General features: G+C 35.8%; 1 protein-coding gene and 1 pseudogene across 4 annotated transcripts in view; both read left to right on the top strand.

Moving 5' to 3' along the window:
• Window positions 1-22,199, top strand: part of EFCAB7 (EF-hand calcium binding domain 7) — a 65,251-nt gene that overhangs the window by 30,563 nt on the left and 12,489 nt on the right. For 2 of the 4 annotated variants that reach the window (XM_077120727.1, XM_077120723.1), the window contains 3 exons: window positions 10,711-10,920; window positions 14,180-14,287; window positions 15,301-19,329. In XM_077120727.1, coding sequence (XP_076976842.1) covers window positions 10,711-10,920; window positions 14,180-14,287; window positions 15,301-15,375 — 393 coding nt within the window. In that variant the 3' untranslated portion in view covers window positions 15,376-19,329. Of the gene's footprint in view, window positions 1-10,710; window positions 10,921-14,179; window positions 14,288-15,300; window positions 19,332-22,199 lie in introns of those variants that run through there. The other 2 variants (XM_077120726.1, XM_077120724.1) reach the window with 2 other exon arrangements.
• LOC143649543 (A-kinase anchor protein 10, mitochondrial pseudogene) lies at window positions 2,029-4,979 on the top strand (annotated as a pseudogene).

Raw genomic sequence — 22,199 nt, 5'->3', positions numbered from 1 at the left:
GCTAATAGCCAAACAGAATAATTGACTATGGTTCTGGTTGGCATTAAAGTGCCTAATTTCTCTCGTTGAACGTCATTGGCCTTCATGAACCAATATATCTTTCCACAGATGCCTTAAATTGGACATTTCTATAGACTTGTTTTAATTGGGACATTTTCTCGGCCTTAGAACTATAAACTAGCAACTTATTAAATTCCCCTTGTTAAAAGCTAAAAAAAAGAGTGTCTGATTTCTCTAATAGGAGTGCACAAGAGAGAAAATGGTCCTTAGTGGAACTGTAGGTGTATTGTTCTGGATGCTGTGACAAGCATTTTGCATTTCTCCTAGTGCAAGGGCATTTTCTTTAAAGCCTAGACTTGGGCAATTATTATTATTATTATTTTTAGAGGGGGTGATGCATGGATCAGGAATCAAACCCAGCTCTCCGCATGGCCAGCAAGCATTCTACCACTGAACTACCCAAAGCAATTCATTATTACTAATGAATTGTAATGATAGGTCAAATCAGATGTATATACCCGTAAACCAGTAAAGAAAGCTATGAATATACAAGAATATGTCAAGAAGAGTATTAGATAGATTTAGAAAAATCTTGTTCCAGTGGTCTTGGGCAGAAGCTGTCTACTTCACATGGTTATGTGTTTGTTCTAAGGTTCTTAGGTTAGTAGCAGTCATTTCTTTGGATATCTGTGTCCTGCTTCTGGAGGTTCTCTGGAGAACCTCATTTTAAGGTCTCTAAATGTACCTTTTCAATTCTGTTAAGGTCCTTTTCATTTCTCCACAGGTTTAGGAGGTTATAAAGACAAAAATGTTTTGGGGTAAAGAGCAAAGCCTTACATAATACAAATTCATGAATAATTGTTCCAGTTAAATGTATCTTCTATCACTGGATGGAGAAGTTGGAATGTCCTAGGCCATTGTGATAGTTGTGGCTTTTCAACAGGGAAATGTTTTAACCCAACCTGAAAATAAATGTACTTATTATCAGTACAAATTCATAAACCATCAAGGGAGGCAAATGTGTAAAATCAATTTGGAAAGGCTCATAGAGTCTTTTAGAGAAAGTTCTCAGTCCATGGCTTACTTTTATAATTTTTACAGGTTAATTTAGTTTGAACTGGCCACATCCTTCATTAACCTAGAAAAGTTTTTCCTCAATGTTTAATATTATGATCACTTTTCACTACTCAAAAAAGTTGTTTCATGGAGGGTTTTTTTCTAGAGAATCCAGGCAGCTGTTCTGTTTTGCCAGATCTTATTCTCATGGTTCTTACAACCTGATCATTCTCAATGTTTCTTTACAGAATTTAGCAGGCCAGGTTTTGTGTATCTGCAGTAGAATTTGAATTTCTTCATGGATTTAAAAAAAATTTTCTGGTAATTTTACATTAGGTCCTTAGTGTATATAAGAACTTTAGTCAGAGTAGTCAGTTTAACATAATCTATTAAAGTATTTCTGTATTATTTCTAAACTGTTTCTATGGTATGTTTTTTTTTTTAAAAAAAGCAAGTTTATTCACAAACCATACAATCCATCCAAAGTGTACAATTAATGGCTCTCAGTTTAATCACAGAGTTGTGCATTCATCACCACAATCAATTTGAGAACATTTTCATTGCTCCAAAAAAGAAAAATCTAATATACCTTCTACCCACACCCCCATTACTGACACTTAACATTGGTATGCTACCTTTGTTACAGTTGATGAAAGAATATTATAATATTTCTGTTAACTAGAATCCATAGTTTGTATTAGTTGTATTTTTTTCCAAATACCATCATCTCATTAACACCTTGTAATAGTGATAGACATCTGTTCTAGTTCATGTAAGATCATTCTTGTGGGCCTCCCGTGAAGCCTTGCGCAGAGAAGGACCGGAACTCTGGGTGGCCAGCTTGTTGATAATATTGCGCCAGGAGCCGCCTTGGCATGTCAAGGAGGCGGAGGGGCCCACACCCGGAAGAAGGGTCTGTTTTTGGGCTGGTGCAGCAGGTGCTGCAGACCCAGAAGTCCAACCAGTTGCTGAATGAGTGGAGCCGGTCCCTCCCCGCGACAGTTCCCCCCTCCCTAAGGCCGCCCCCACCCCCCTGACCTTGCCCACTGTGTCCTTCTTCCGGTGGAAAGTGAAAGGCAAAGAACAAGGGAATACCTTAGATGTCAGATCGATTAAAGCTTCTATATCCGTACATTCCCTACAAAAAAGTACCAAAAATCATGCCTTGCTGGAGGCTGCAGGACCAAGTCATGTTGCAATGAATGCTGTTTCTGCCAAAGGATTCCTTTTCAAGCAGCAGGACATCAATGCTTAAGAAGCATCCAAGCCACATGGAGGCGGCTCACTTTGGTGACCTGGCAGATCTTGTCTGGATTACCAGACTCAAGAGACCAAATCAAGTCTTTCAAAGACCCTTGAGCAAGTCTTGCATGACACTGTCCTCCCTTATTTCCTTCAATTCGTGGAACTTCACAGAATGAAACATTGGTTAAATTCTGGTAAGAGGCAGAATGTTTTCACTCTACAGCTTAGTGCCGAGTTAGAGCACACAGTCCAAATACAGTGAAAGAGCTCACTGGCTGAGCCTGTGTTTCCATCTAAAAAGCATGAAAATACGGTATCTTTTATGACGTATTCTCTTGATAAGCAATTGGAAGAGGAGTCTAGCTTAGCCCAATTGCTTATAACTCAATCAAAAGGAATTAACTTGAATAATAGAACTAAAAACACTCAGCATCACTTGCTGCTTTCCTAGGAATGTGACAGTGCCCATTCTTTCCATCTTGAAATGGCCAGAGCAGGAACTCAAGTTTCCATGGAAAACCAAGAATCCTCCAGACTTTTAGTAGCCAGTAGAAGTAGTCTTCCTTCTCCACTAAAGGAATTATAAGGAAAACTGATGAAAAGTTTAGGACAAGATACAATGAATAGTTTTAACAATATATATCTCCAGATGCTGTTAAGCCAATGCCAATTACAGAGGCAATGAGAAATGACATCATAGAAAGACCTTCCCTACCTCAAGATCAACTGTTCACAGCAAAGATTTGTGGTGAAGACAGACAGGTGGATCTCAAGTGTTTTGTTTTGGCACAATCCATAGTCTTTAGTGCAGTGGAGCAAGAGCACTTCAGTGAGTTTCTGCAAAGTCACCATTTCTTTAAATACCAGATTGAAGTGCTGACCAGTGGAGCTGTTTACCTGGCTGACATTCTCTTATGTGAGTCGGCGCTCTTTTATTTCTGTGAGTACATGGAAAAAGAGGATGCATTGAATATCTTACAGCTCTGGTTGGCAGCAGATAACTTCCAGTCTCAGCCTGCTGCCAAGAAAGGCCAGTATGATGAACAGGAAGCACAGAACAATGCCATGATTTTATATGACAGGTACTTCTACCTCCAAGCCACACATCCTCTTGGATTTGATGATTTTGTCCGATTAGAAATTGAATCCAATATCTGCAGGGAAGATAGGCCACTCCCTAGCTGTTTCACAACTCCACTACATCAGGTCTGGACAACCATGGAGAAGACCTTTCTGCCTGGCTTTTTGTCCAACAGTCTTTATTATAAATACTTGAATGATCTCATCCACTCAGTTCCAGGAGACGACTTCCTGGAAGGGACAGTTTCCCTGTCTGCCCACATCTACTCCTGACGAGCCTCACCCGGGCAGACCTGACAGTGCCGCTTCTCAGTCCAGTGTGAAAATTCTGAAAAATTTTGATGAAGCGATAAATGTAGATGTTGCAAGTCTGGATCCAGAATCTTTATATCAAAGGACATATGCAGGGAAGGTGACATTTGGAAGAGTCGGTGACCTGGGGCAATTCATCCAGGAATCTGAGCCTGAACCTGATGTGAAGAAATCAAAAGGATCCATGTTCTCACAAGCTATGAAGAAATGGGTGCAAGGAAATACTGATGAAGCCCAAGAAGAGCCTTGAAGATTGCTGAGATGATAGTCAGTGATGTTATGCAGCAAGCACGGTATGGTCAGCTGTTAGAAAAATCTATGCAGCTATGGCTCAAACCCTGAGATAAAGGAAATCTGCTTTTGAAAACTAAGAGAACTTTTTTCCCTTTGTTGGATTCTTCGACACAGCCAATAAAAACAAAGCACTGTACTTTTCACTGATCTATCACTGTTCCTGAGAAAGAACAGCAGACAATCCAAGACTTCTACCCTAACACCAGATAGTGTGTAGATATATTTGATACACATGATGTTCACTCAGTGAAAGTCATAGAGACTATGGCATTGTTTACACTGCTAGAAAATTGTTTGTTTTCTAGAGCTATAACCCATCCATGAGAATTTTTAGCCCACTTGCCTAGATCGGGGCCAAATATTGTGGGAGGCAGGCAAGCTTAGAACTGATATCCTGATGCATATTTCTGTAGAGCATCATGGAGCAGATACCACAGGTGCTTTGCTTTCTCCTTCTAAAACGAAAATGTGAGCCAGGTGGCTCAGAGTGGCCATGTGGCGCTGGCACTTTGTCTTCAGTGGAAGAACAAGAGGGTGCACTGTGCAGGCTTCTTTCACAGAGACTGTGATTTAGGAGGAAGCTCTGGACTCTGGTTACTTAGCTTTCAGAATATGTGTGGAAAAAAAGAAATAATAGCAAGCACTCCAGTTTTCCCCTGTGGTACATTGAGCAAGTTGTTTATTCCCAGATTGTACTGTTTCTTCCTAAGAAGGTAGAAGGTGTGGGTAGAAAAGCACTCAACTTCGTTTGACTGCTTCTCCCTTTCTTTGCAGAGAGCTGGGAAGTTTGCAGTTGGTGACCTCTTTTCTTTCTGTCTTTAGGACAGTAAGACACTCATTCCCTGCCCTTTTGCTTATTTGGTTTCTGCATCTGGACTGCAGAGCCACTCAGCAGGGCTGCCTGAGGTGAGCACACTCCACCAACTCTTCTTGGCAGAGGCTTCCTCACCACAGGCCTCTGCAAGAAAGTTCTCATACGTGTTACTGCTTTTGCTCAGACTTTACAAAAAATATATATCAATTTATATATAAATATATATATATATATATATATAATTAATCACGTCAGTCCTTTTGAAAGTCTTGAATGAATAGAGAATTTATTCCATTGCAATGTTTGATTGCATAGAGGCGCACTGTTTCCTCAACAGAAGAAGCAAAAGACTGTATCTATTATTGGTACTATGTACCACCTCTGTTATTCTTCTAAAGCTGAAATACTCGTGTACTTATACCATATTCTATTTAATTCTTTTTTATTTAAAATATATGTATGTGAAAAAAGAGAGCATTCTTATATTTGTACAATTAACCACAGTCATCATCCACAACAGGGTTCACTGTGTTATATGGCTCTATGTTTTATCCTCTAGCTTTCCTTCTAGTGGCATACTCTATATGTACTTTTTAAAAAATTTTTACTGTATAATATAACATATATACAAAGAAAAGAAAAAAACCAATAGTTTTCAAAGCACTCTTCAACAAGGACAGACCCCAGACCCCAGAGTTTGTCATAGGCTACCATGCCATCATCTCAGATTTTTCCTTCTAGCTGCTCCAGAACATTGAAGGATAGAAGGAATAAATATCTTTTTATCATTACAGTCGACTCTTTTTTCTTTTTTTGTGAAAAATAATACCTATACATAAAAGCAATAAATTTCACAGTGCAACAATTAGTTGTAGAACATATTTCAGAGTTTGGTATGGGTTACAATTCCACAATTTTAGGTTTTTACTTCTAGCTGCTCTAAGATACTGAAGACTAAAAGCAATATTATGATGATTCAGCAATCATACTCATTTTTAAACCCTACCTTCTCTGTATAACTGCACCATCACCTGTGGTCTTTCTCCCTTTCTTTAGGGATATTTGAGATATGCCCATTCTAACTTCTTCATGTTGGAAAGTGCTGTCAGTAATACAGGGGAGGGAGATGAAACTAGCTGATGTTCTGGAGAAGCTGGCCTATCTAGGTTTCAGAATTTATCTGGTCCAGGGACTCAGGAGGTTGTAAGTTTCTGAAAAGTTTTGCTAGTGCGTGGAATCTTTGTAGAATCTTATATATTGTCCTATATTCTCTAAGCCATTGGGCTTAGAGAGAGTGAAGCCATCTAAGCCACAAAAGAGGTCTTCCACAAGTAACTCTTAGGCATACCTATAGGTAGCTAAGCTTTTCCGCTACATACATAAACTTGACAAGAGCAAACCTCAAGATCAAGGGCTTGGCCTATTGATTTGGGTGTCCCTAATGTTTGACACAGTATCAGCGGTTTCCCTGGTAGAAAGTTTAATAGTTCCATATATATTTTTCCCATCTCTCAAGGGACTTTGCCAATACTTTCTGATTATCTGCTTAAGATATTCTAGGATATATCCAAGCATTGCTTATGCTATACAGGATTAAAGGTCCTCATTCTTATTATGGATTTCCTGTGTTTCAATTGTTGAAATAATCTATCCAGATAGGTTGAGTTACATTATTTGCTACAGAAAATTTAGGTTCCAGACAAAATAAACCTTTCTTCCTTTGGTCTCAAAGAATAGGTGAGGTTCTAAAATATAATCAATGTCTTCTTTACCTCTGTGTTCTGAATTACCTTAATTGTGACCTGATTGGCTTCGTTCTTATCTCTAAATGCCAGGTTATACATATATAAAACAGTTTCTCAAAATCCAGAAATAATAATTACCACTCTGAACTAAATGTGACTGCTATAAGAGCTTACAATATAGGCCCCAGTTTTCTTATAAGCATTTTCTAAAGAAGACCATACAATAATTGCTCTTTTGTTTCGGGCTTATTATTTTTGCCTCATCAAATGTCTCACAGATTCATTGACAATGTTGCATGCTTCATGACTTTATTCCTTCATTCCTGTATCCTTCAGCTGCCTGCATTCATTAGGGATCATGTCTAATGCCCAAAGCCCACAGTCCATCAGCACTCAGTTTTTGATAATTTCCTTGTTCCCAAGGTAAAGATAACCAATAAACATACCCTCACCAAATAGGAAATCTAAACCTCCCCTTAACTCTTGTCCTTTCCCCCATTATTTACCCCTGGTGTTGCTGTGGTACTGCTGCTGTTTTCTGTTAAACACAGCATGCAATAGAAGTTTTCCCCCATACCCTAAATTTAAATATTCTTTGTACAAGAAACATACCTTTGAAGTAGGTCATGCAAGAACCTATTTATATTTGTAGTGTTAATCAGTGGGACACTTAGGTCTATACAACCCCTTTCAATCATATTCACCTTCAATATGGTAATGTTACTTATATAGACCACCAGTGAACCGCCTTCACTACTATCTATTCCCTTTAATTTATTCTATAGTACTTTTAAAATATTTTTATAGTATCTACATATACTATACTAGATTCTATAGTACCTTTTTTATTGTCTCTACCTTTGTGTAACAGTAATTTTAGGTATCAAATAATGTAGTTCATTTTTTAAAAAATACCTGAGTTTAAAATAAACCCTCTTTTTTTCCTATGTCATTTTTTAAAAGACAATTATACTAAAAGCATACTAGCTATTAGTTTATATATTTTACTTTTAATTCAATAAGTCCTTAGAAAGGGACATGATTTAGTTATTTGAATAATTTGGTTTCTGGTAAGGAATTAGATTTTACAAAAGAGACTGGGGTATTTATTGAATATCAACCTGATATTGTCCTTTTTGGTTTTTAATATAAGGCCTCTCAACAAACATTGTTGTGGTAGGGTATGGTCTGAGTGCAGCCTGCCACCTTTCTCATGACCCACAAATACATCCTGTGCCGAGCAGCAGATTGATTGGCCTAGTGCCTGCCTATGACTAATGGTGAATGCGGGCTGGCTTCCTTTTCCTGAGGGCCTTGAGACAAAGCACATCACCTAGTAGATAATAGCTTTCAGCACATTGCGTCCCGTTTTGCCCTGAGCATATGTAAACATGTACTGGAGACAGCTTGGCTAAAAAGTACATCCATTTTATAGTACCTGGCTCACCCTTGCTGGTATATTTGTTCTTGGTGGGGAGGAACAGGATTCAGCTGTATAAAAATATATCCTGGTGCCCACTAAAGAAGCTGACCTTGATCTGTCTCTTCTCTATGTGAGTATATGTCTGTCTTCAAAACCCATGTAAGTCATGCTTTTGCTGGCAGCCGTGACTCCTGCAAACTATGGAATGGGCTGGAACCTCAGGGCTGTTGTTCCTGGTGTGCTCTTTGCTACCCTCAATGCAGTGAGTCCCCTCCCCTGGAGGTGGCAATAGCAAACTGGGTGCCAACATTCTAACAAATATCAAGTCAGGATTTGGTATTAGTTGGAGCATCCAAAACACCTGTTCTGGGCATGGACATGTCTTAATTTAGAGAATCACAATGAAGATATCCTCCTCATTTAGTAAGAATTATAAATTTGTTGGATTGAGAGTTTTACACCAGCTGATGGTAATACAAGAAGGAGAAAGTAACAATTCATAATGAATCAACTAGTATAAAAATGTTAGGTGATTCCCATTAACAATAGGGATTTATACATGTGGTAACATTTGTTATTTAAAAGACTCCTATAAGATCTGAAGATGTTCGTGAATGATTTAGTTTATGCTTGTACTTGCTCAGAGGAAGGAGTCTAAAACTTTTGGCCATTAAATTAAAAGATTGAGTTGAATAGGCAGTGGTTCTTTGTGCCATGGATGTATACCATCTTACTGAATTATACCTATAATGTGGCCTAATATTTTCATGTTTGGAAAAAAAAAAGGTTTTGTGATAATCTTGGAAGAAGTAATCTGGACGCTCATGAGGACTGTTCCAATTGATTTGAATATGTCTATGTCTTTTGTAACTATAGCTATTTTACTAATTTTTTGAATCATACGTAATGTATGAAATCTAATGTCTAGGTGGGTATTAAAATTTGATATTGTATAGGAACTGCAGTAAATCCTGTTTGGAAATGTAATTCCTACTCATTAAATTGGTAGGGATTGTATCACAAATAAATAACCAAGTATCAATTACAAGCTAAAACTTGGGAAAGGATTTAGGATTGCTGAAAATATTCATTGGTTTTAGTAAACCAAGATAAACAAAGTTCATTTACTTTAAGCTTTTTTACAGCTTATATGCTCAATTAATCTTTTATTATTATTTTTATCCTTTACAGTCTGGCACAACCAGTGATTTTTACTTTATTTTTTCTTATTGAATTCCCTAGTTCAGTTTTAAAATTTACATTATATATTACCTATATATCAACCTGTAAAGGCATAGCCTCTATCAAAGAGAAATATAACTGCTCTATTGCTCTTGCTATTAGGGTTTTATCCCTATATCACTATAACTTAAAATTTGCTCTTTTATTGAATGTTAGTAATCAAAACATATGTCTAGTTTTCTTGTTTGTTCTGCCCTTATTTTTTTAAAAAAGAGTTTCATGCTATAAATTCCTTGCAGAACTGGAACATTTTTATTTCATTTTTTTAGATTTTAATGCTCTTCCACTTTTGTCTTGGCTAACAGATAGCTGAGAGCTAATTTTTCCCTAAATTTAAGTAGCATCTCATAATCTAGGTATTACTATTATTTTCTCCATCCTTCCTCATTATTTACCTATTATTAATGATTTTACGATTAACAATTTAAAGTTAATAGTTTTCTTGCTTGTTGCATGCTTCCTGTATTTATTCAGTAGGATAAAAGAATAAGTAAATAAAAATTGAGCCCATGAATAGAAAAAATAGTAAAGCTATCAGATAGCTTTCTTAGTGTAGATAAGATTTTATTTTTTAATTTTTAGAGAGCATATCCTTCACATGTACCTTTTAAGATATTTTCCTTTTGGTGAATCCTTAAATATTGATTCTTTTATGTTGAATAAAATTGATACCAAGACTTGAAAAATGGAAAAATATTACCAGAATCTTCAGTACTGAAAAAATAAATTAAACCTTTAAAAATACGCAATCATTATTGTAATTACTACAAAAAACTTTCTTTTTTAGAATTCTGTATTGTAAAATATTTTCACACATACCTCATTAGATATTTCCAACAACACTTAGTAGAATATATACTATTTATTTCTGCTTTTCAGTAAACTAAACCTCATAGAAGTTAAGCAACTTCTACACAAACCATATAGTTAGGAAATGTCAAAATTCCAACTACAGTCACAGGTTTGCAAACCCAGGGGCTATCCATTTCCAAATGCTGAGAATCTTTTTAGATCTCAGATTTTAAAGGTGTTTTTACATTAACTTTGAATTGTGCATTTATTTTTCTATATTCTTTTCAGTGTTCTATATACACTCATTAAGTCAGTAGCTATCATAATTACACTCTTAAAAGTCCTTTTATGAATTCTTTCTGAAGTCTTAAAGTTAGAAAAAAGAAATTAACTAACCAATATGACGTTAATTAACTTTGATCCAAATGGGCATGTGTACTATGGCTTAAAGGAGATATTATTGATTCACTACAAGTTTTAGTTTTCTTCCCTTTTCTATGAACATTATCCGTTAATTTGCTGCCAAAAAGTCAGAATTACATGGTTTTACCAAAATTAATGTTACCAAAATTTTCCTCTAAACTTTTATCAGTAGGACAAACAAGACAGTGTAAGACTTCTTAACTCATATGTTAAAAATATTAGTAATAATTTATTTTAAATTCTATCAAGGGCTGAAACAAGTTTTGCTTTTTCTTCTGTTACAGGCATGCCCATTTGTCATAGATATCTATGCAGAAAAATGCAAGCCAAGGGTTAAAGCTGTCCATATGGAGGCAAGCAGTGGGCAACTTGAGAAGGCTGTTTGTAAATCTGTCCTTAACAAAGGCGATGCTAAAGTAATGGATGGCTATGAAAATATAATTGTATATACTTACAAGTGTGATACCTGGATAACATCAGTTATTGAAAACAAGGTACCAATTATGAGGTGGTTTTCCATATTCTCTATGATGTTTACCAGTATGTTCCATTTTCTTTCTTATTCTGTTTTTGCACAATAATTAAATATCCCATTAAATTAATAATGTTTATAATAGGCAATTATTCTCTCTCCTCAGGTTTCTAATTCAAACTGTGCAAATAAGTTTTATGTGATTTTTAATGGCTCGAGATAATTGTTTTCTCTGAAAATATAATATTTGGAGATCTGTGAAGATAGAGTATAACCTGGGTACAAAATATTTTATTTAATTTATTACTAAAAGTCTTCACATATACATAGTTATTTTAAATAATAGACACTGTGTTTTAAAGAAATACTATAAAGGATGACAAAAATTGAGCCCAACTTTTTTCACCATCTTTGTAGTATCAGAAATCCTGTAGACTACTATAATTTTAATATTTAACTAAATATTCCACTAGACAGGAATACCTTATCAAGTCAATTATTTCTAGCTTTGGCCATCTTTTCTCCTACAGGTTGAGAGAAAACATATGTAAATTCTTAAAGTCAGAAATATCTGATTTTCTAGAAAGTACATATTCTCATAAAACCTTCTGTAGAATGACTGGGTTTTTAGGACTTTTGACTTATTTCTTTTAGTTCCTGGATAAGACTTATAAGATTTTCATGCCTGTCTTCAATTTCTTAAATTACTTAAAGTTTAGCTGAGCACTGAGTCAATTTGAATATTTTTATGTATCTAAATCTCCTTGTCATAATAGGGGCCACCAGAAAGTATAAAACATTGTCTCTCTCTTCATTATGGCTTAGTTGAAAAGACAATTAATATTCTTGAAAAAGATCATATATAATTAAATGTTAGATTATATAGTACTGTTTATATGTGCAATAATTTTATTATATTTGTCTCTCTTATAGTTGATGTTAGTTTGGAACATAAACTTGGGGGAGGATTTGTGATGAAGGGCAGAAGGACTGCATTGTGGAATTTGAGCCCTGCAGGATGACTAAGATTTAAACATGCAGACAGACAGCCTTTTGAAGTAGGAGAAATAGTGTAAGGAGAGACATGGGAAGGGGTTATATGAAGTATGTATGAATATGAGAATATCTGCTTTGCAGAAGCAGAGAGCTTTATTTGAAAGAGTATTAGGAAGATAAATAACATAGGTAGGAAGGGTCCAAATTATATATGTTATCTCAAAAGTGAGATAGAGGAGTCTGGACTTGATGAAATAGGCTGGTGTCCCCAACTAGTAGATTTTAATCTTCAAATGGAACATAAACCCTTATAGGGTAGATCCCCAAGATCCTGCATATTGCCCTTTCAGCCCTCCATTATATTAGTATCCTCCCATTACTTCCTTTATTTCTGTGGTTATGTTTCTTCTTCCATTTCTGATTTTATTTGCATCCTCTCTCTTCTTCTTTTTCTCATCCTCGCTAAGGGTCCATCAGTCTTATTGATTTCCTCCATTATATCAGGATTAAAAGGGTAGAAGGTAATCATTACCTTCCTCCAATTTTACCACTCTGATATTACTTATCATTTCTCATCTCCCTTTATCTCCCACCTCTCTCTCAGAGTTACCAGAAAATTAATCTTTCTTTTACCAAACTGTGGTAATAATCTGAAATTTTAGAGCTTATTGTATGCCTAGCACTTTACATATATTAACCTATTTACTTTTCACAACAACCCTATGATATAAGTAATATCCCCATTTTACAGACAGGGAAACTAAAGTACAGGGAGGTCAAATGATTTGCAAAAGGTCACATAGCTAATTAGTAGAAGAGCTGAGAAATGAATCCATGTAGTCTAACACTATGCTGCCTCACTGTAGTCATTAGGGAGTGATGGCATGTTCTTTAGCAGGGGAAAATACTTTGACTTCTGCATTTCTCTTATTTACGAGCTTCATTCTTTCCCTTGATGTCCTAGCTCTCTTTAGAGGCCATTATCTATCTGTTCAAGTGTCACCCCTTTCATGAAGTCTTCTTTGGTACCCCTGGGCTAATGTCCCTCTTCTGTACTTATATAGAATCCTGTGAATACCGCTATCATAGAACTTAGTAAAGTATTTTATAATTGTCATTTTATTTATCCATCTCCACTAGACTGTGAATTAGCTTATTGGGGTTAGGAATTGTATCATTTTTTATTTTATTAGAGATGCTGTAGTTTTACAGAAAAATCATGATAAAATACAGAGTTTCCATATACCACACATTAACAACACCTTGCATTAGTATGGTACATTTGTTAAAATTCATGAAAGAACATTTTTATAATTGTACTATTAATTGTAGTCCATCTTTTACCATAGGATTCACTGTTTGTGTTCTATAGTCTTACAGGGTTTTTGTTGTTGTTGTTGTTCTAGTAACATATATACAACCTAAAATTTCCCCTTTTAACCCCATTCACATATATAATTCAGTGCTGTTAATTGTGTTCACAATGTTATGTTACCATCGTTACCACTTATTACCAAAACTTTACAATCAACCCAAATAGAAACCTGCTCAATTTAAGCATTACCTCCTCATTCCCTATCCCCAGCCCATTCCCCTGGAATTGTAGATTCTACATTGTAGATTCTGACTCTGTGAATTTGCTTATTCTAATTATTTCATATTAGTAAGGTCATATAATTTTTGTCTTGTGTCTTTTATCCCAGTATCCCTAAATCCCTAGAACATTGCCTGACACATAGTTGGTACTCAATAAATATATATTGACTGAGTGGGTGAATAAGTGAGTAGCATAATAAAGGGGATGTTTTAGACACATTAATTGGAAGATAGTATGCAGGATGAATGGGAGGTGGTAAAACTAGAGATACAATAAAAAAATAGAAGTTATTGTTGTAATGAGCCAGGGATGGGATATGTGGCCCCTGTGAAGAGTAAGATTAAGATCAAGATTAAGGAATGAAATTATATGGCCCCTGAAGATTAAGATGAAGATGAAGATTAAGGGGTGAATCCAAGTCACATTTAGAAAAAAAAAAATTATTTAACTGGTGCCGGATCGGGCAGAGAATGAATGAGGAAAAAGTTGAAGATACAAAGTTGGGAGCCAATTTTTATGTACAAACTAGTAATGGCTTCTATGATATTAAAATAGAATTTCAGGGATTGTTCTGAAGTTTATATTATTTAGGAAATAATTCTTATATAATAAGATTTATTTCAGGTTTGGTCTTTTGCTTACTTCTATATTTATTGAAGAACTAACTTATGAAATCTTTTTTTTATAGTCAGATAATAAAGTGATTATTCACATCAACAATGAGTTAAGTAAAAATTGCATAAACAACAGAGGACTCAACATATTTGCAGTAGAAGTGGCATCAAGATCTACAATGGTAATCCATTATTTTCTAATTAAAGCCTTTTGTTTTGTCTCTAAAATATATTCACAGCAATGTTATGAATACACATATAGCTATGCAATGTAGTGGAAAATTATTTTAATTATAATTATCTGCACCGCTAATGATATTCATATTAGTATCATCCTGTTCAAGGAGATAGAAGACTTTGTTTCTAATCCAGTTCTGTCACTATTTGGTTGAGAAACTCTAGGAAATTCACTTAGCCTGTCTGTCCCAATCTTTTAAAGTGTAAAATTAAGATAGTATCACCAGCTTTAGGTACTTCACAAGGCTGATATAAAGGTAAAAATAAAGTGGTATACATGAAAGCACTTTAACATCATATAGAAATAGGAAGTAGTGTTAATAGTGCTGGGAAGTTTGATAATTCAAAATGTTTTTATTTACATTATTAATATTTTCTAAGGTAGCGTGAGAAAGTGCTTCTGAGCTTTAGTTGACCAACCAAGAGCCAGAACAGCTGTTGTTCTGTTGTTAGTAGAACTCTGGGTTTCTGATTTAACTAGCAGTTCAAAGGCAAGGACAGATCAGTAGACTCTGAATCTGGTTCAGATTCAGAAGGGGAGAAGGAAAATGCTTTCTATTCTTAACGCTTTCTTCATACTGCCCATTAACTCCGAAAACACTCTAGAATAGGTTATAGAGAGATTATCTTTTCTGTTTCCCCCATTTGAGATTTTAGAATATGCCCTGCACCTAGCAAAGAGGAAACGATATTTACTGCATTTTCTGCACCCTTCTTAACATATATTTACACACACCAGCTACCAACTACTATATCAGATAGAATCTGATTTAGGCCAGATTACCCTGTTAGACATCAGACCCCAGATTTCCAGCCCTTGTTAAGGATAAATATTACAGAATTTTATCTGCATATGTATATTTTTTACACAGGGTTTAGAAATGTTGTCCAATTGTAAAATTAGCCCAAAATAGCAATATATAAACCAAAAGTAAAAGCTTTCTATTTTTATACACAGGTGTGTGAACATGTAATGCCGCTGAATGAACAACAAGAATGGATATATAATTGTGTGTATTCCCTCATATCTTAAATACTATATTTAGGAAATAATTCTTATTAGGACATATCTTAAATACCCATATTTAGGAAATAATTCTTATATAATAAGATTTATTTCAGGTTTGGTCTTTTGCTTACACATCAACTAAATACAAATCAGTTTAACTGATATACATAAATAGTAATCTATTTAATTTATATACATTTACATTTTATGTCCATGTTATATACTTTAATAATAAAATATAAATAATGTTTTTAATATCTGTCCTTCTTATTAAACTGTGGAAATCCAAGCATATTTCATTTATTAATAGTAATTCAAAATAAACTTATAGGTAAACCTTTAAAAAAATGTTACTCAGTGAATTCTACAAGATCCTACACACTTTTGGTTTATTTTGTTTAAAGAACACTAAAAGAAATTGTAAAACAAAAATAACCATTTAATTATTATGCTGGTTTGAAAGGATGCATGTCCCCTAGAAAAGCCATGTTTTAATCCTCATCCCATTTTGTAAAGGCAGCCATTTCTTCTAATTCCTATTCAGTATTGTATGTTTGAAACTGTAATCACACCTCCCTGAAGATGTGATTTAATCAAGAGTGGTTGTTGAACTGGATTAGGTAAAGACATGTCTCTACCCATTTGGGTGGGTCTTGACTAATTTCTGAAGTCCTTAAAAGAGGAAACGTTTTGGAGAATGAGAGATTCAGAGACAGCAGAGAAGAATGACATAGCCAGGAAAAGCAGAGAGCCCACAAGCCAGCGACCTTTGGAGGTGAAGAAGGAAAACGCCTCCCGGGGAACTTCATAAAACAGAAAGCCAGGAGAGAAAGCTAGCAGATGACACCTTGCTCACCATGTGCCCTTTCAGCCAAGAGAGAAACTGTGACTGTGTTCACCATGTGTCTTCTCACTTGAGAGAGAAACCTTGAACTTCATCAGCCTTCTGGACCAAGATATCTTTCCCTGGATGCCTTTGATTGGACATTTCTATGGACTTGTAATTGGGACATTTTCTCAGCCTTAGAACTATAAACTAGCAACTTATTAAATTCCCCTTTTTAAAAGCCTTTCGTTTCTGGTATATTGCATTCTGGCAGCTAGCAAAACTAGAACAGTTATATAATCAGAAAGAAATTAAAGCAAATTTGAAAAATTTACTTTGATGTTAGAGTCGAACAGTAAATTTTTTATGAATTTATTAGTGGATTGCTTTTGATTAAGTGTATTTTGAAATAATGGGAATCAAATCCATATTGCATTTAATAACATGGTACGAGCACATGAAAAACCATATTAAACAATTAAGAATAATATGACAATATCAGTAACATAATACTTGGCCAGTAAATGTCAATTTTTAAAATATAAATACCATTATGGCAGTATATTATTTTTTATCCAGTACATGCTAGTACATAGTTTAAATGTCATTTGGATTTGGGGCCCTTAATTTAGACATCTGTAAAATGGGTTGTTATTGTCTAACAGACTGTATTCTTCAGATGGTGTATCTTAAAAAGTAAATGAAATGTGAAAGCACTTTATTAATTGCCAGTGCTTTACAAATCCCACGGATGTGACCATATATTCTATTTCACAATTTGTGTGGATTATTTATCTGGCTATGATGCAAAAGGCATATAGTAAGGTTGTTACCTTTGCCCCAAGCTGGTAAAGGGCTTTTTATAATAAGGTAATATCATAAAGTGGCACTGGAACATGGAAACTCAAGAAAGAGAGTGGTGAGCTGTCTCACACACAGTGGTGTTTCTACCACTATCACCACTTAGATATATCAAGCCTTCCCCCCCCTTCCCTTAACACACCCATTAAAGGAAGAAAAACCTATCTTAATCCCATTTTCTAATTAATCAAGAGAAAAGGCAAAGCTATTTTGTTCCAAGTTAAATTTTCTTCCAAATGAATGAAACCTAGGGGAATCAGCAATATAATGAATATAAACAGGGTTATATGTTGGGGCCTTTAAGTAAATGACTTTTTAATGATTATTTCAGTAGTGTAGTTATTTTTTCCAGAAAAAAAAATTTTTTTTTTTTTTTAGAAGTGTCAATGGCTGAGAAATTCCAAACAGAGTCGAGAGGTTATCCTGGAGGTTACTCTTACACGTTAATTAGATATCACCTTGTTATTCAAGATGTAATGGAGAGGCTGGAGGGAACTGCCTGAAAATGTAGAGCTGTGTTCCAGTAGCCATGTTTCTTGATGATGATTGTATAATGACATAGCTTTCACAATGTGACTGTGTGATTGTGAAAACCTTGTGTCTGATGCTCCTTTTATCTACCTTGTCAACAGATGAGTAGAACATATGGAATAAAAATAAATAGGGGGAACAATGTTAAAATAAATTTAGTTTCAAATGCTAGTGATCAATGAAAGGTAGGGGTAAGGAGTATGGCATGCATAATTTTTTTCTGTTTTCATTTTCTTTTTCTAGAATGGAATGATCAAAATAGGAATGTTTGCATTTATTTGGTGTTTTCTTAAATTAAAAAAAATAAAATAAAAAGAAAGGGCCAGAGAGGGGCAATGCTGTTGGTTTTGAAAACAAAGGAATAGGCTACATGCCTAGGAATGTGGCAACCTCTAGAAGCTGGAAAGGTCAAGGAAACAGATCCTCCCGAAAGCTTCCAGAAAGGTGTGCAGCCTCCACTGACCTTTTGATTTTAGACCCCTGAAACCTATGCCAGGCCCTGACCTTCAAAACCCTAAGATAATCATTTTGTTTTGCTGAAACCACTACATCCGTGGTAATTTGTTACAGCAGCAATGAGAAATTAATACATACATCACCTAATATTTTTATAAAAATGGTAAAAACCAAGGCTGTCATTTTTTTGGTACCCAAGGGATGAGAATTCCATGATGGTGCTTCTGAATGCTGTAAAGAAGGATCCTTCAAGTTTACCAGGTTGAAATGATGTACTGATTCAGGACAGGAACAGATAGAGCCAAGAAGATGGCAGTTGCTCAAAATTGTGAGATTTTGGGAATAAATCCTCTGCAACTTAGTGATGTTCTATCCCACTTCAGATTTATAAAAAGTTAAAACTGCAATTATTAGTACCTGCCAAATTTAGTCAGCTATTCTTTAAGAAGAAACACATTGCCAGCTGTGATATTATTTACCTGAAAAACTCACCAGTCAGTGTAAATGGTGAGTCACAAAGCCTTGTCTATTAAGAAGCTGCTCAAGAAATTCATCCCAGAGGATCACATTTGTTTTTGTTTTTTTAGAACCACCAAAAATGGGTTTCTTAGTTAGCTTAACCATAGGCATATTTAAATAAAGTATCCATATAATCACTGTAAAACCTGTGTTTGTGCAGTAAGTTTCATAAACCAATTTAAAATTAAGGCAACAAGGAAAAAATCTACAAATTCAGATAGCAAACTTCTTAAACTCTAAATATGAAACACACTTGTTAAATAAGGCTCATCATGTTCTGTAGCCAAAATGCCACTAAGGAGGGCATTAAAATCCCTACCAGGTACACTAAAAATCCATGATACTTCTATGTATTTTTCCACAAAGCAGAGTTAAATGTTTAACAGCTAAATGGAAAAAACAGTATTTTCAATTTGTACCATGACTAAATCACACTGGTTTGAAAACCAGAGAATAGGCATCATTTAAATGGCCATAGCTAAACTGTACAGCAGCAGGAAACTTCACTCATTATCATTCAAAGGACTGACCTGGACTTGAGATAATTTATCCTTAAGGGTTAGTCTCTGACCCTGAATCTAGTGAAAAAGATTCAGCCCCAGCTCTGTCCCGAAGCAGCTGCGCTACCTGGGTGAGTGCTCCAGGATGTGCGGCTCGCACATCCTCGTGGCAGAGGTTTAATGTGAACAAAACAGATATGAGTCCGAGAACCTGATGATAACTGTATGGCTTATGAGATCAAGACAGAATCTGGGTGGGGAAACAGTGGCTCAGTGGCAGAGTTCTCACCTGCCATGCCAGAGACCCAGGTTTGATTCCCGGTGCCTGCCCATGCAAAAAAAAAAAAAAAATATATATATATATATATATATATATGTATATATATATATATATATATATATATATATATATATATAATCTAGAATCTGCCCACAGGATTAAGAAAGGAAGGAAAAGCTACTGAAAGAATAAGATACACTTACCTATTTAAAAAAATAAAGACAAACTTGGGCACTGCCTGTAAGAATGGGGCATGTGACGTGAGCCCATGGTGGGCAGGAAAGTGGATTTGATGAGCTAGCGGTACCTAAGAGTGCCTGTCAGATTAGTGCAATGACGAACATTGGCAGAACTCAATGGTTTTTAAGCTGCAGACTTTTCAAGGTTGGTGCAGAGGTGCCTAAGAGATGACAGAAATGCACAGAACATTGCAGGAGAGGCTTCCTAAGGTATTGGTCCAAGGGGGTTCCTTTCTACACCTCTGTTTTAATTATTATAATTTTTTGAAGCTCTAACAGACACACAAAGTATTGTCTCATGAAGGTCTCCCTTGGTAAGAAAAAGAATTTTTCTTTCAATTCATTGCCTTCCAAAACTATATTAGCAAAACCACTAAAAAACCAAAGTTTAAAAAAAAATTAAAAATCTTATTTACCACCAAGATTGAGGTCTGCATCTTAAGCATTACTCAGAGTATTTCACAGAGAGCCACGTGTTCTAGTTTGCTAGCTGCTGGAATGCAATATACCAGAAACAGAATGGCTTTTAAAAAGGGAAATTTAATGAGTTGTTAGTTTACAGTTCTAAGGTCGAGAAAATGTCCCAATTAAAACAAGTCTATAGAAATGTCCAATCAAAGCCATCAAGGGAAAGATACCTTGGTTCAAGAAGGCCAATGAAGTTCAGGGTTTCTCTCTCAAGTGAGAAGGCACATGGCGAACACAGTCAGGGCTTCTCTCTCCGCTGGAAGGGCACATGGCGAACATGGCATCATCTGCTAGCTTTCTCTCCTGGCTTCCTATTTCATGAAGCTCCCCGGGAGGTGTCTTCCTTCTTCATCTCCAAAGGTCGCTGGCTGGTAGACTCTCTGCTTTGTAGTGTTGCTCTCTCTGAATCTCTCTGAATCTCCCCGAATCTCTCTGAATCTCTCATTCTCCAAAATGTTTCCTCTTTTATAGGACTTCAGAAACTAATCAAGACCCACTCAAATGGGTGGAGACATGTCATCCCTAATCCAGTTTAACAACCATTCTTAACTAAATCACATCAACCAGGGAAATGATCTCATTACAGTTTCAAATATACAGTATTGAATAGGGATTATTCTACCTTTAAGAAATGGGATTTATATTAAAACATGGCTTTTCTTAGGGGGCATACTTCCTTTCAAACCAGCACACCACGTGAATAGGGATGGGGGGCAGGGGGACCCTCAAGAGATGGATGCCTCACATATACAGGCAGATAGTCAGGTGGTCAGTTTTCTCTGTGTTAAAAAACCAAACCAATCTCATGACGTGAGCACTCTAAAGCACAGAGCCAATGGGGCAAGTTTGAGTCAGCAGATATCACAGATACCTCTACGCTCACAACAGCTCGTTCTGATTTCCCCACCTGCTGTTCGGCAAGCCTCTTCTGGATTTCTTGATCATCACAGACGTCATAAACAACGGGCTTAGAAAGCTCAGACTCAATTCGAGCCAACCAGGTGCGGAGGTTGCTCATGTTTTTGTCTAACTGCTGAATAAAAGCAAAGGTCTCCTTCAGCTTCTTCACCCTTGATCCGATGACATCGAACAGATGCTGCCAGCGGTCGTTAATTTTGTTGAGCTTGTCATCGATCTCAGATGCTCTTGTCTTCCTGCTGGCCTCGATCAACTGGTGGCCCATTTGCTTTAACTGTAACTTGTTTTCACTAAATGAGTTTATTTCTTCCATGTAGTCCTTCTGTAGCTTTTCAATCATTTCCTCAATACTAAGGTCTGCTGTCTGTAGAACTTTGTTCTCCATCTGCACCAGCCATGCACACAGCTATTTATTTTTTTCATTGAACACAACCCATGAATTGAGTCTGTCTTCAATCTCCTGTTTGCGTGTAGCCACCCTTAGGCAGAGATCCTCCCATTGTTGGTGCAAATGCTCAATCTGCTCCTTCAAAACCATCCCGTCTTCCACGAGGATGTGCCGGGCTAAGTCTGCCTTCATTCTGTGAACTTCTTTCAAGTTCTGAGTCCAGTTCCCAGAAAAATTTAATTCAAGTCCTGAAATGTTTGACTCACAGATTGATAATAATCATTCCAAACAAATATAGTTGATTAACACATATGTATGTTTTGTTTAAATTTTAGAGATTTCTTCCCTTTTCAGGGTAGTTTTGTATAATTTGACCAAAGGTAACTTTGCATGTGGTTAAAATTAAAAAGCATAAGGCCTGAAACCTAGAGGGCCCAGTCTCTCCAGAACATTAGCTGGTTCCATCTCCCTACATCATATTATTGACAGCTCCTTCCAATATGAAAAAGTTAGAATGGCCATAGCATAAATACCCCTAAAGAGAGGGATAGAAAGATCAAAAGTGATGGTGGGGATATACAGAGAAGGTAGTGTTTAACAAACGAGTATGATTGCTGAATCATTAAATTGATATTTCTTTTAGTCTCCAGTATCTTAGAACAGCTAGAAGTAAAAACCTAAAATTGTGAAATTGTAACCCATACCAAACTCTGAAATATGTTCTACAACTAACTGCTGTGCTCGTGTTGAAATTTATTTTTTTTTTGTATATATGTTATTTTTTACAAAAAAAACGTCAATTGTCATGATAAAAAAATATTTATTCCTTCTAGCCTCCAATGTACTGGAGCAGCTAAAAGGA

The sequence above is a fragment of the Tamandua tetradactyla genome, chromosome 11, assembly GCF_023851605.1.
Source record: "Tamandua tetradactyla isolate mTamTet1 chromosome 11, mTamTet1.pri, whole genome shotgun sequence".
In the NCBI taxonomy this organism is placed as follows: Eukaryota; Metazoa; Chordata; class Mammalia; order Pilosa; family Myrmecophagidae; genus Tamandua; species Tamandua tetradactyla.
The sequence above is the reverse complement of the archived record's forward strand: the minus strand, read 5'-3'. Positions and strand labels throughout refer to the sequence as shown.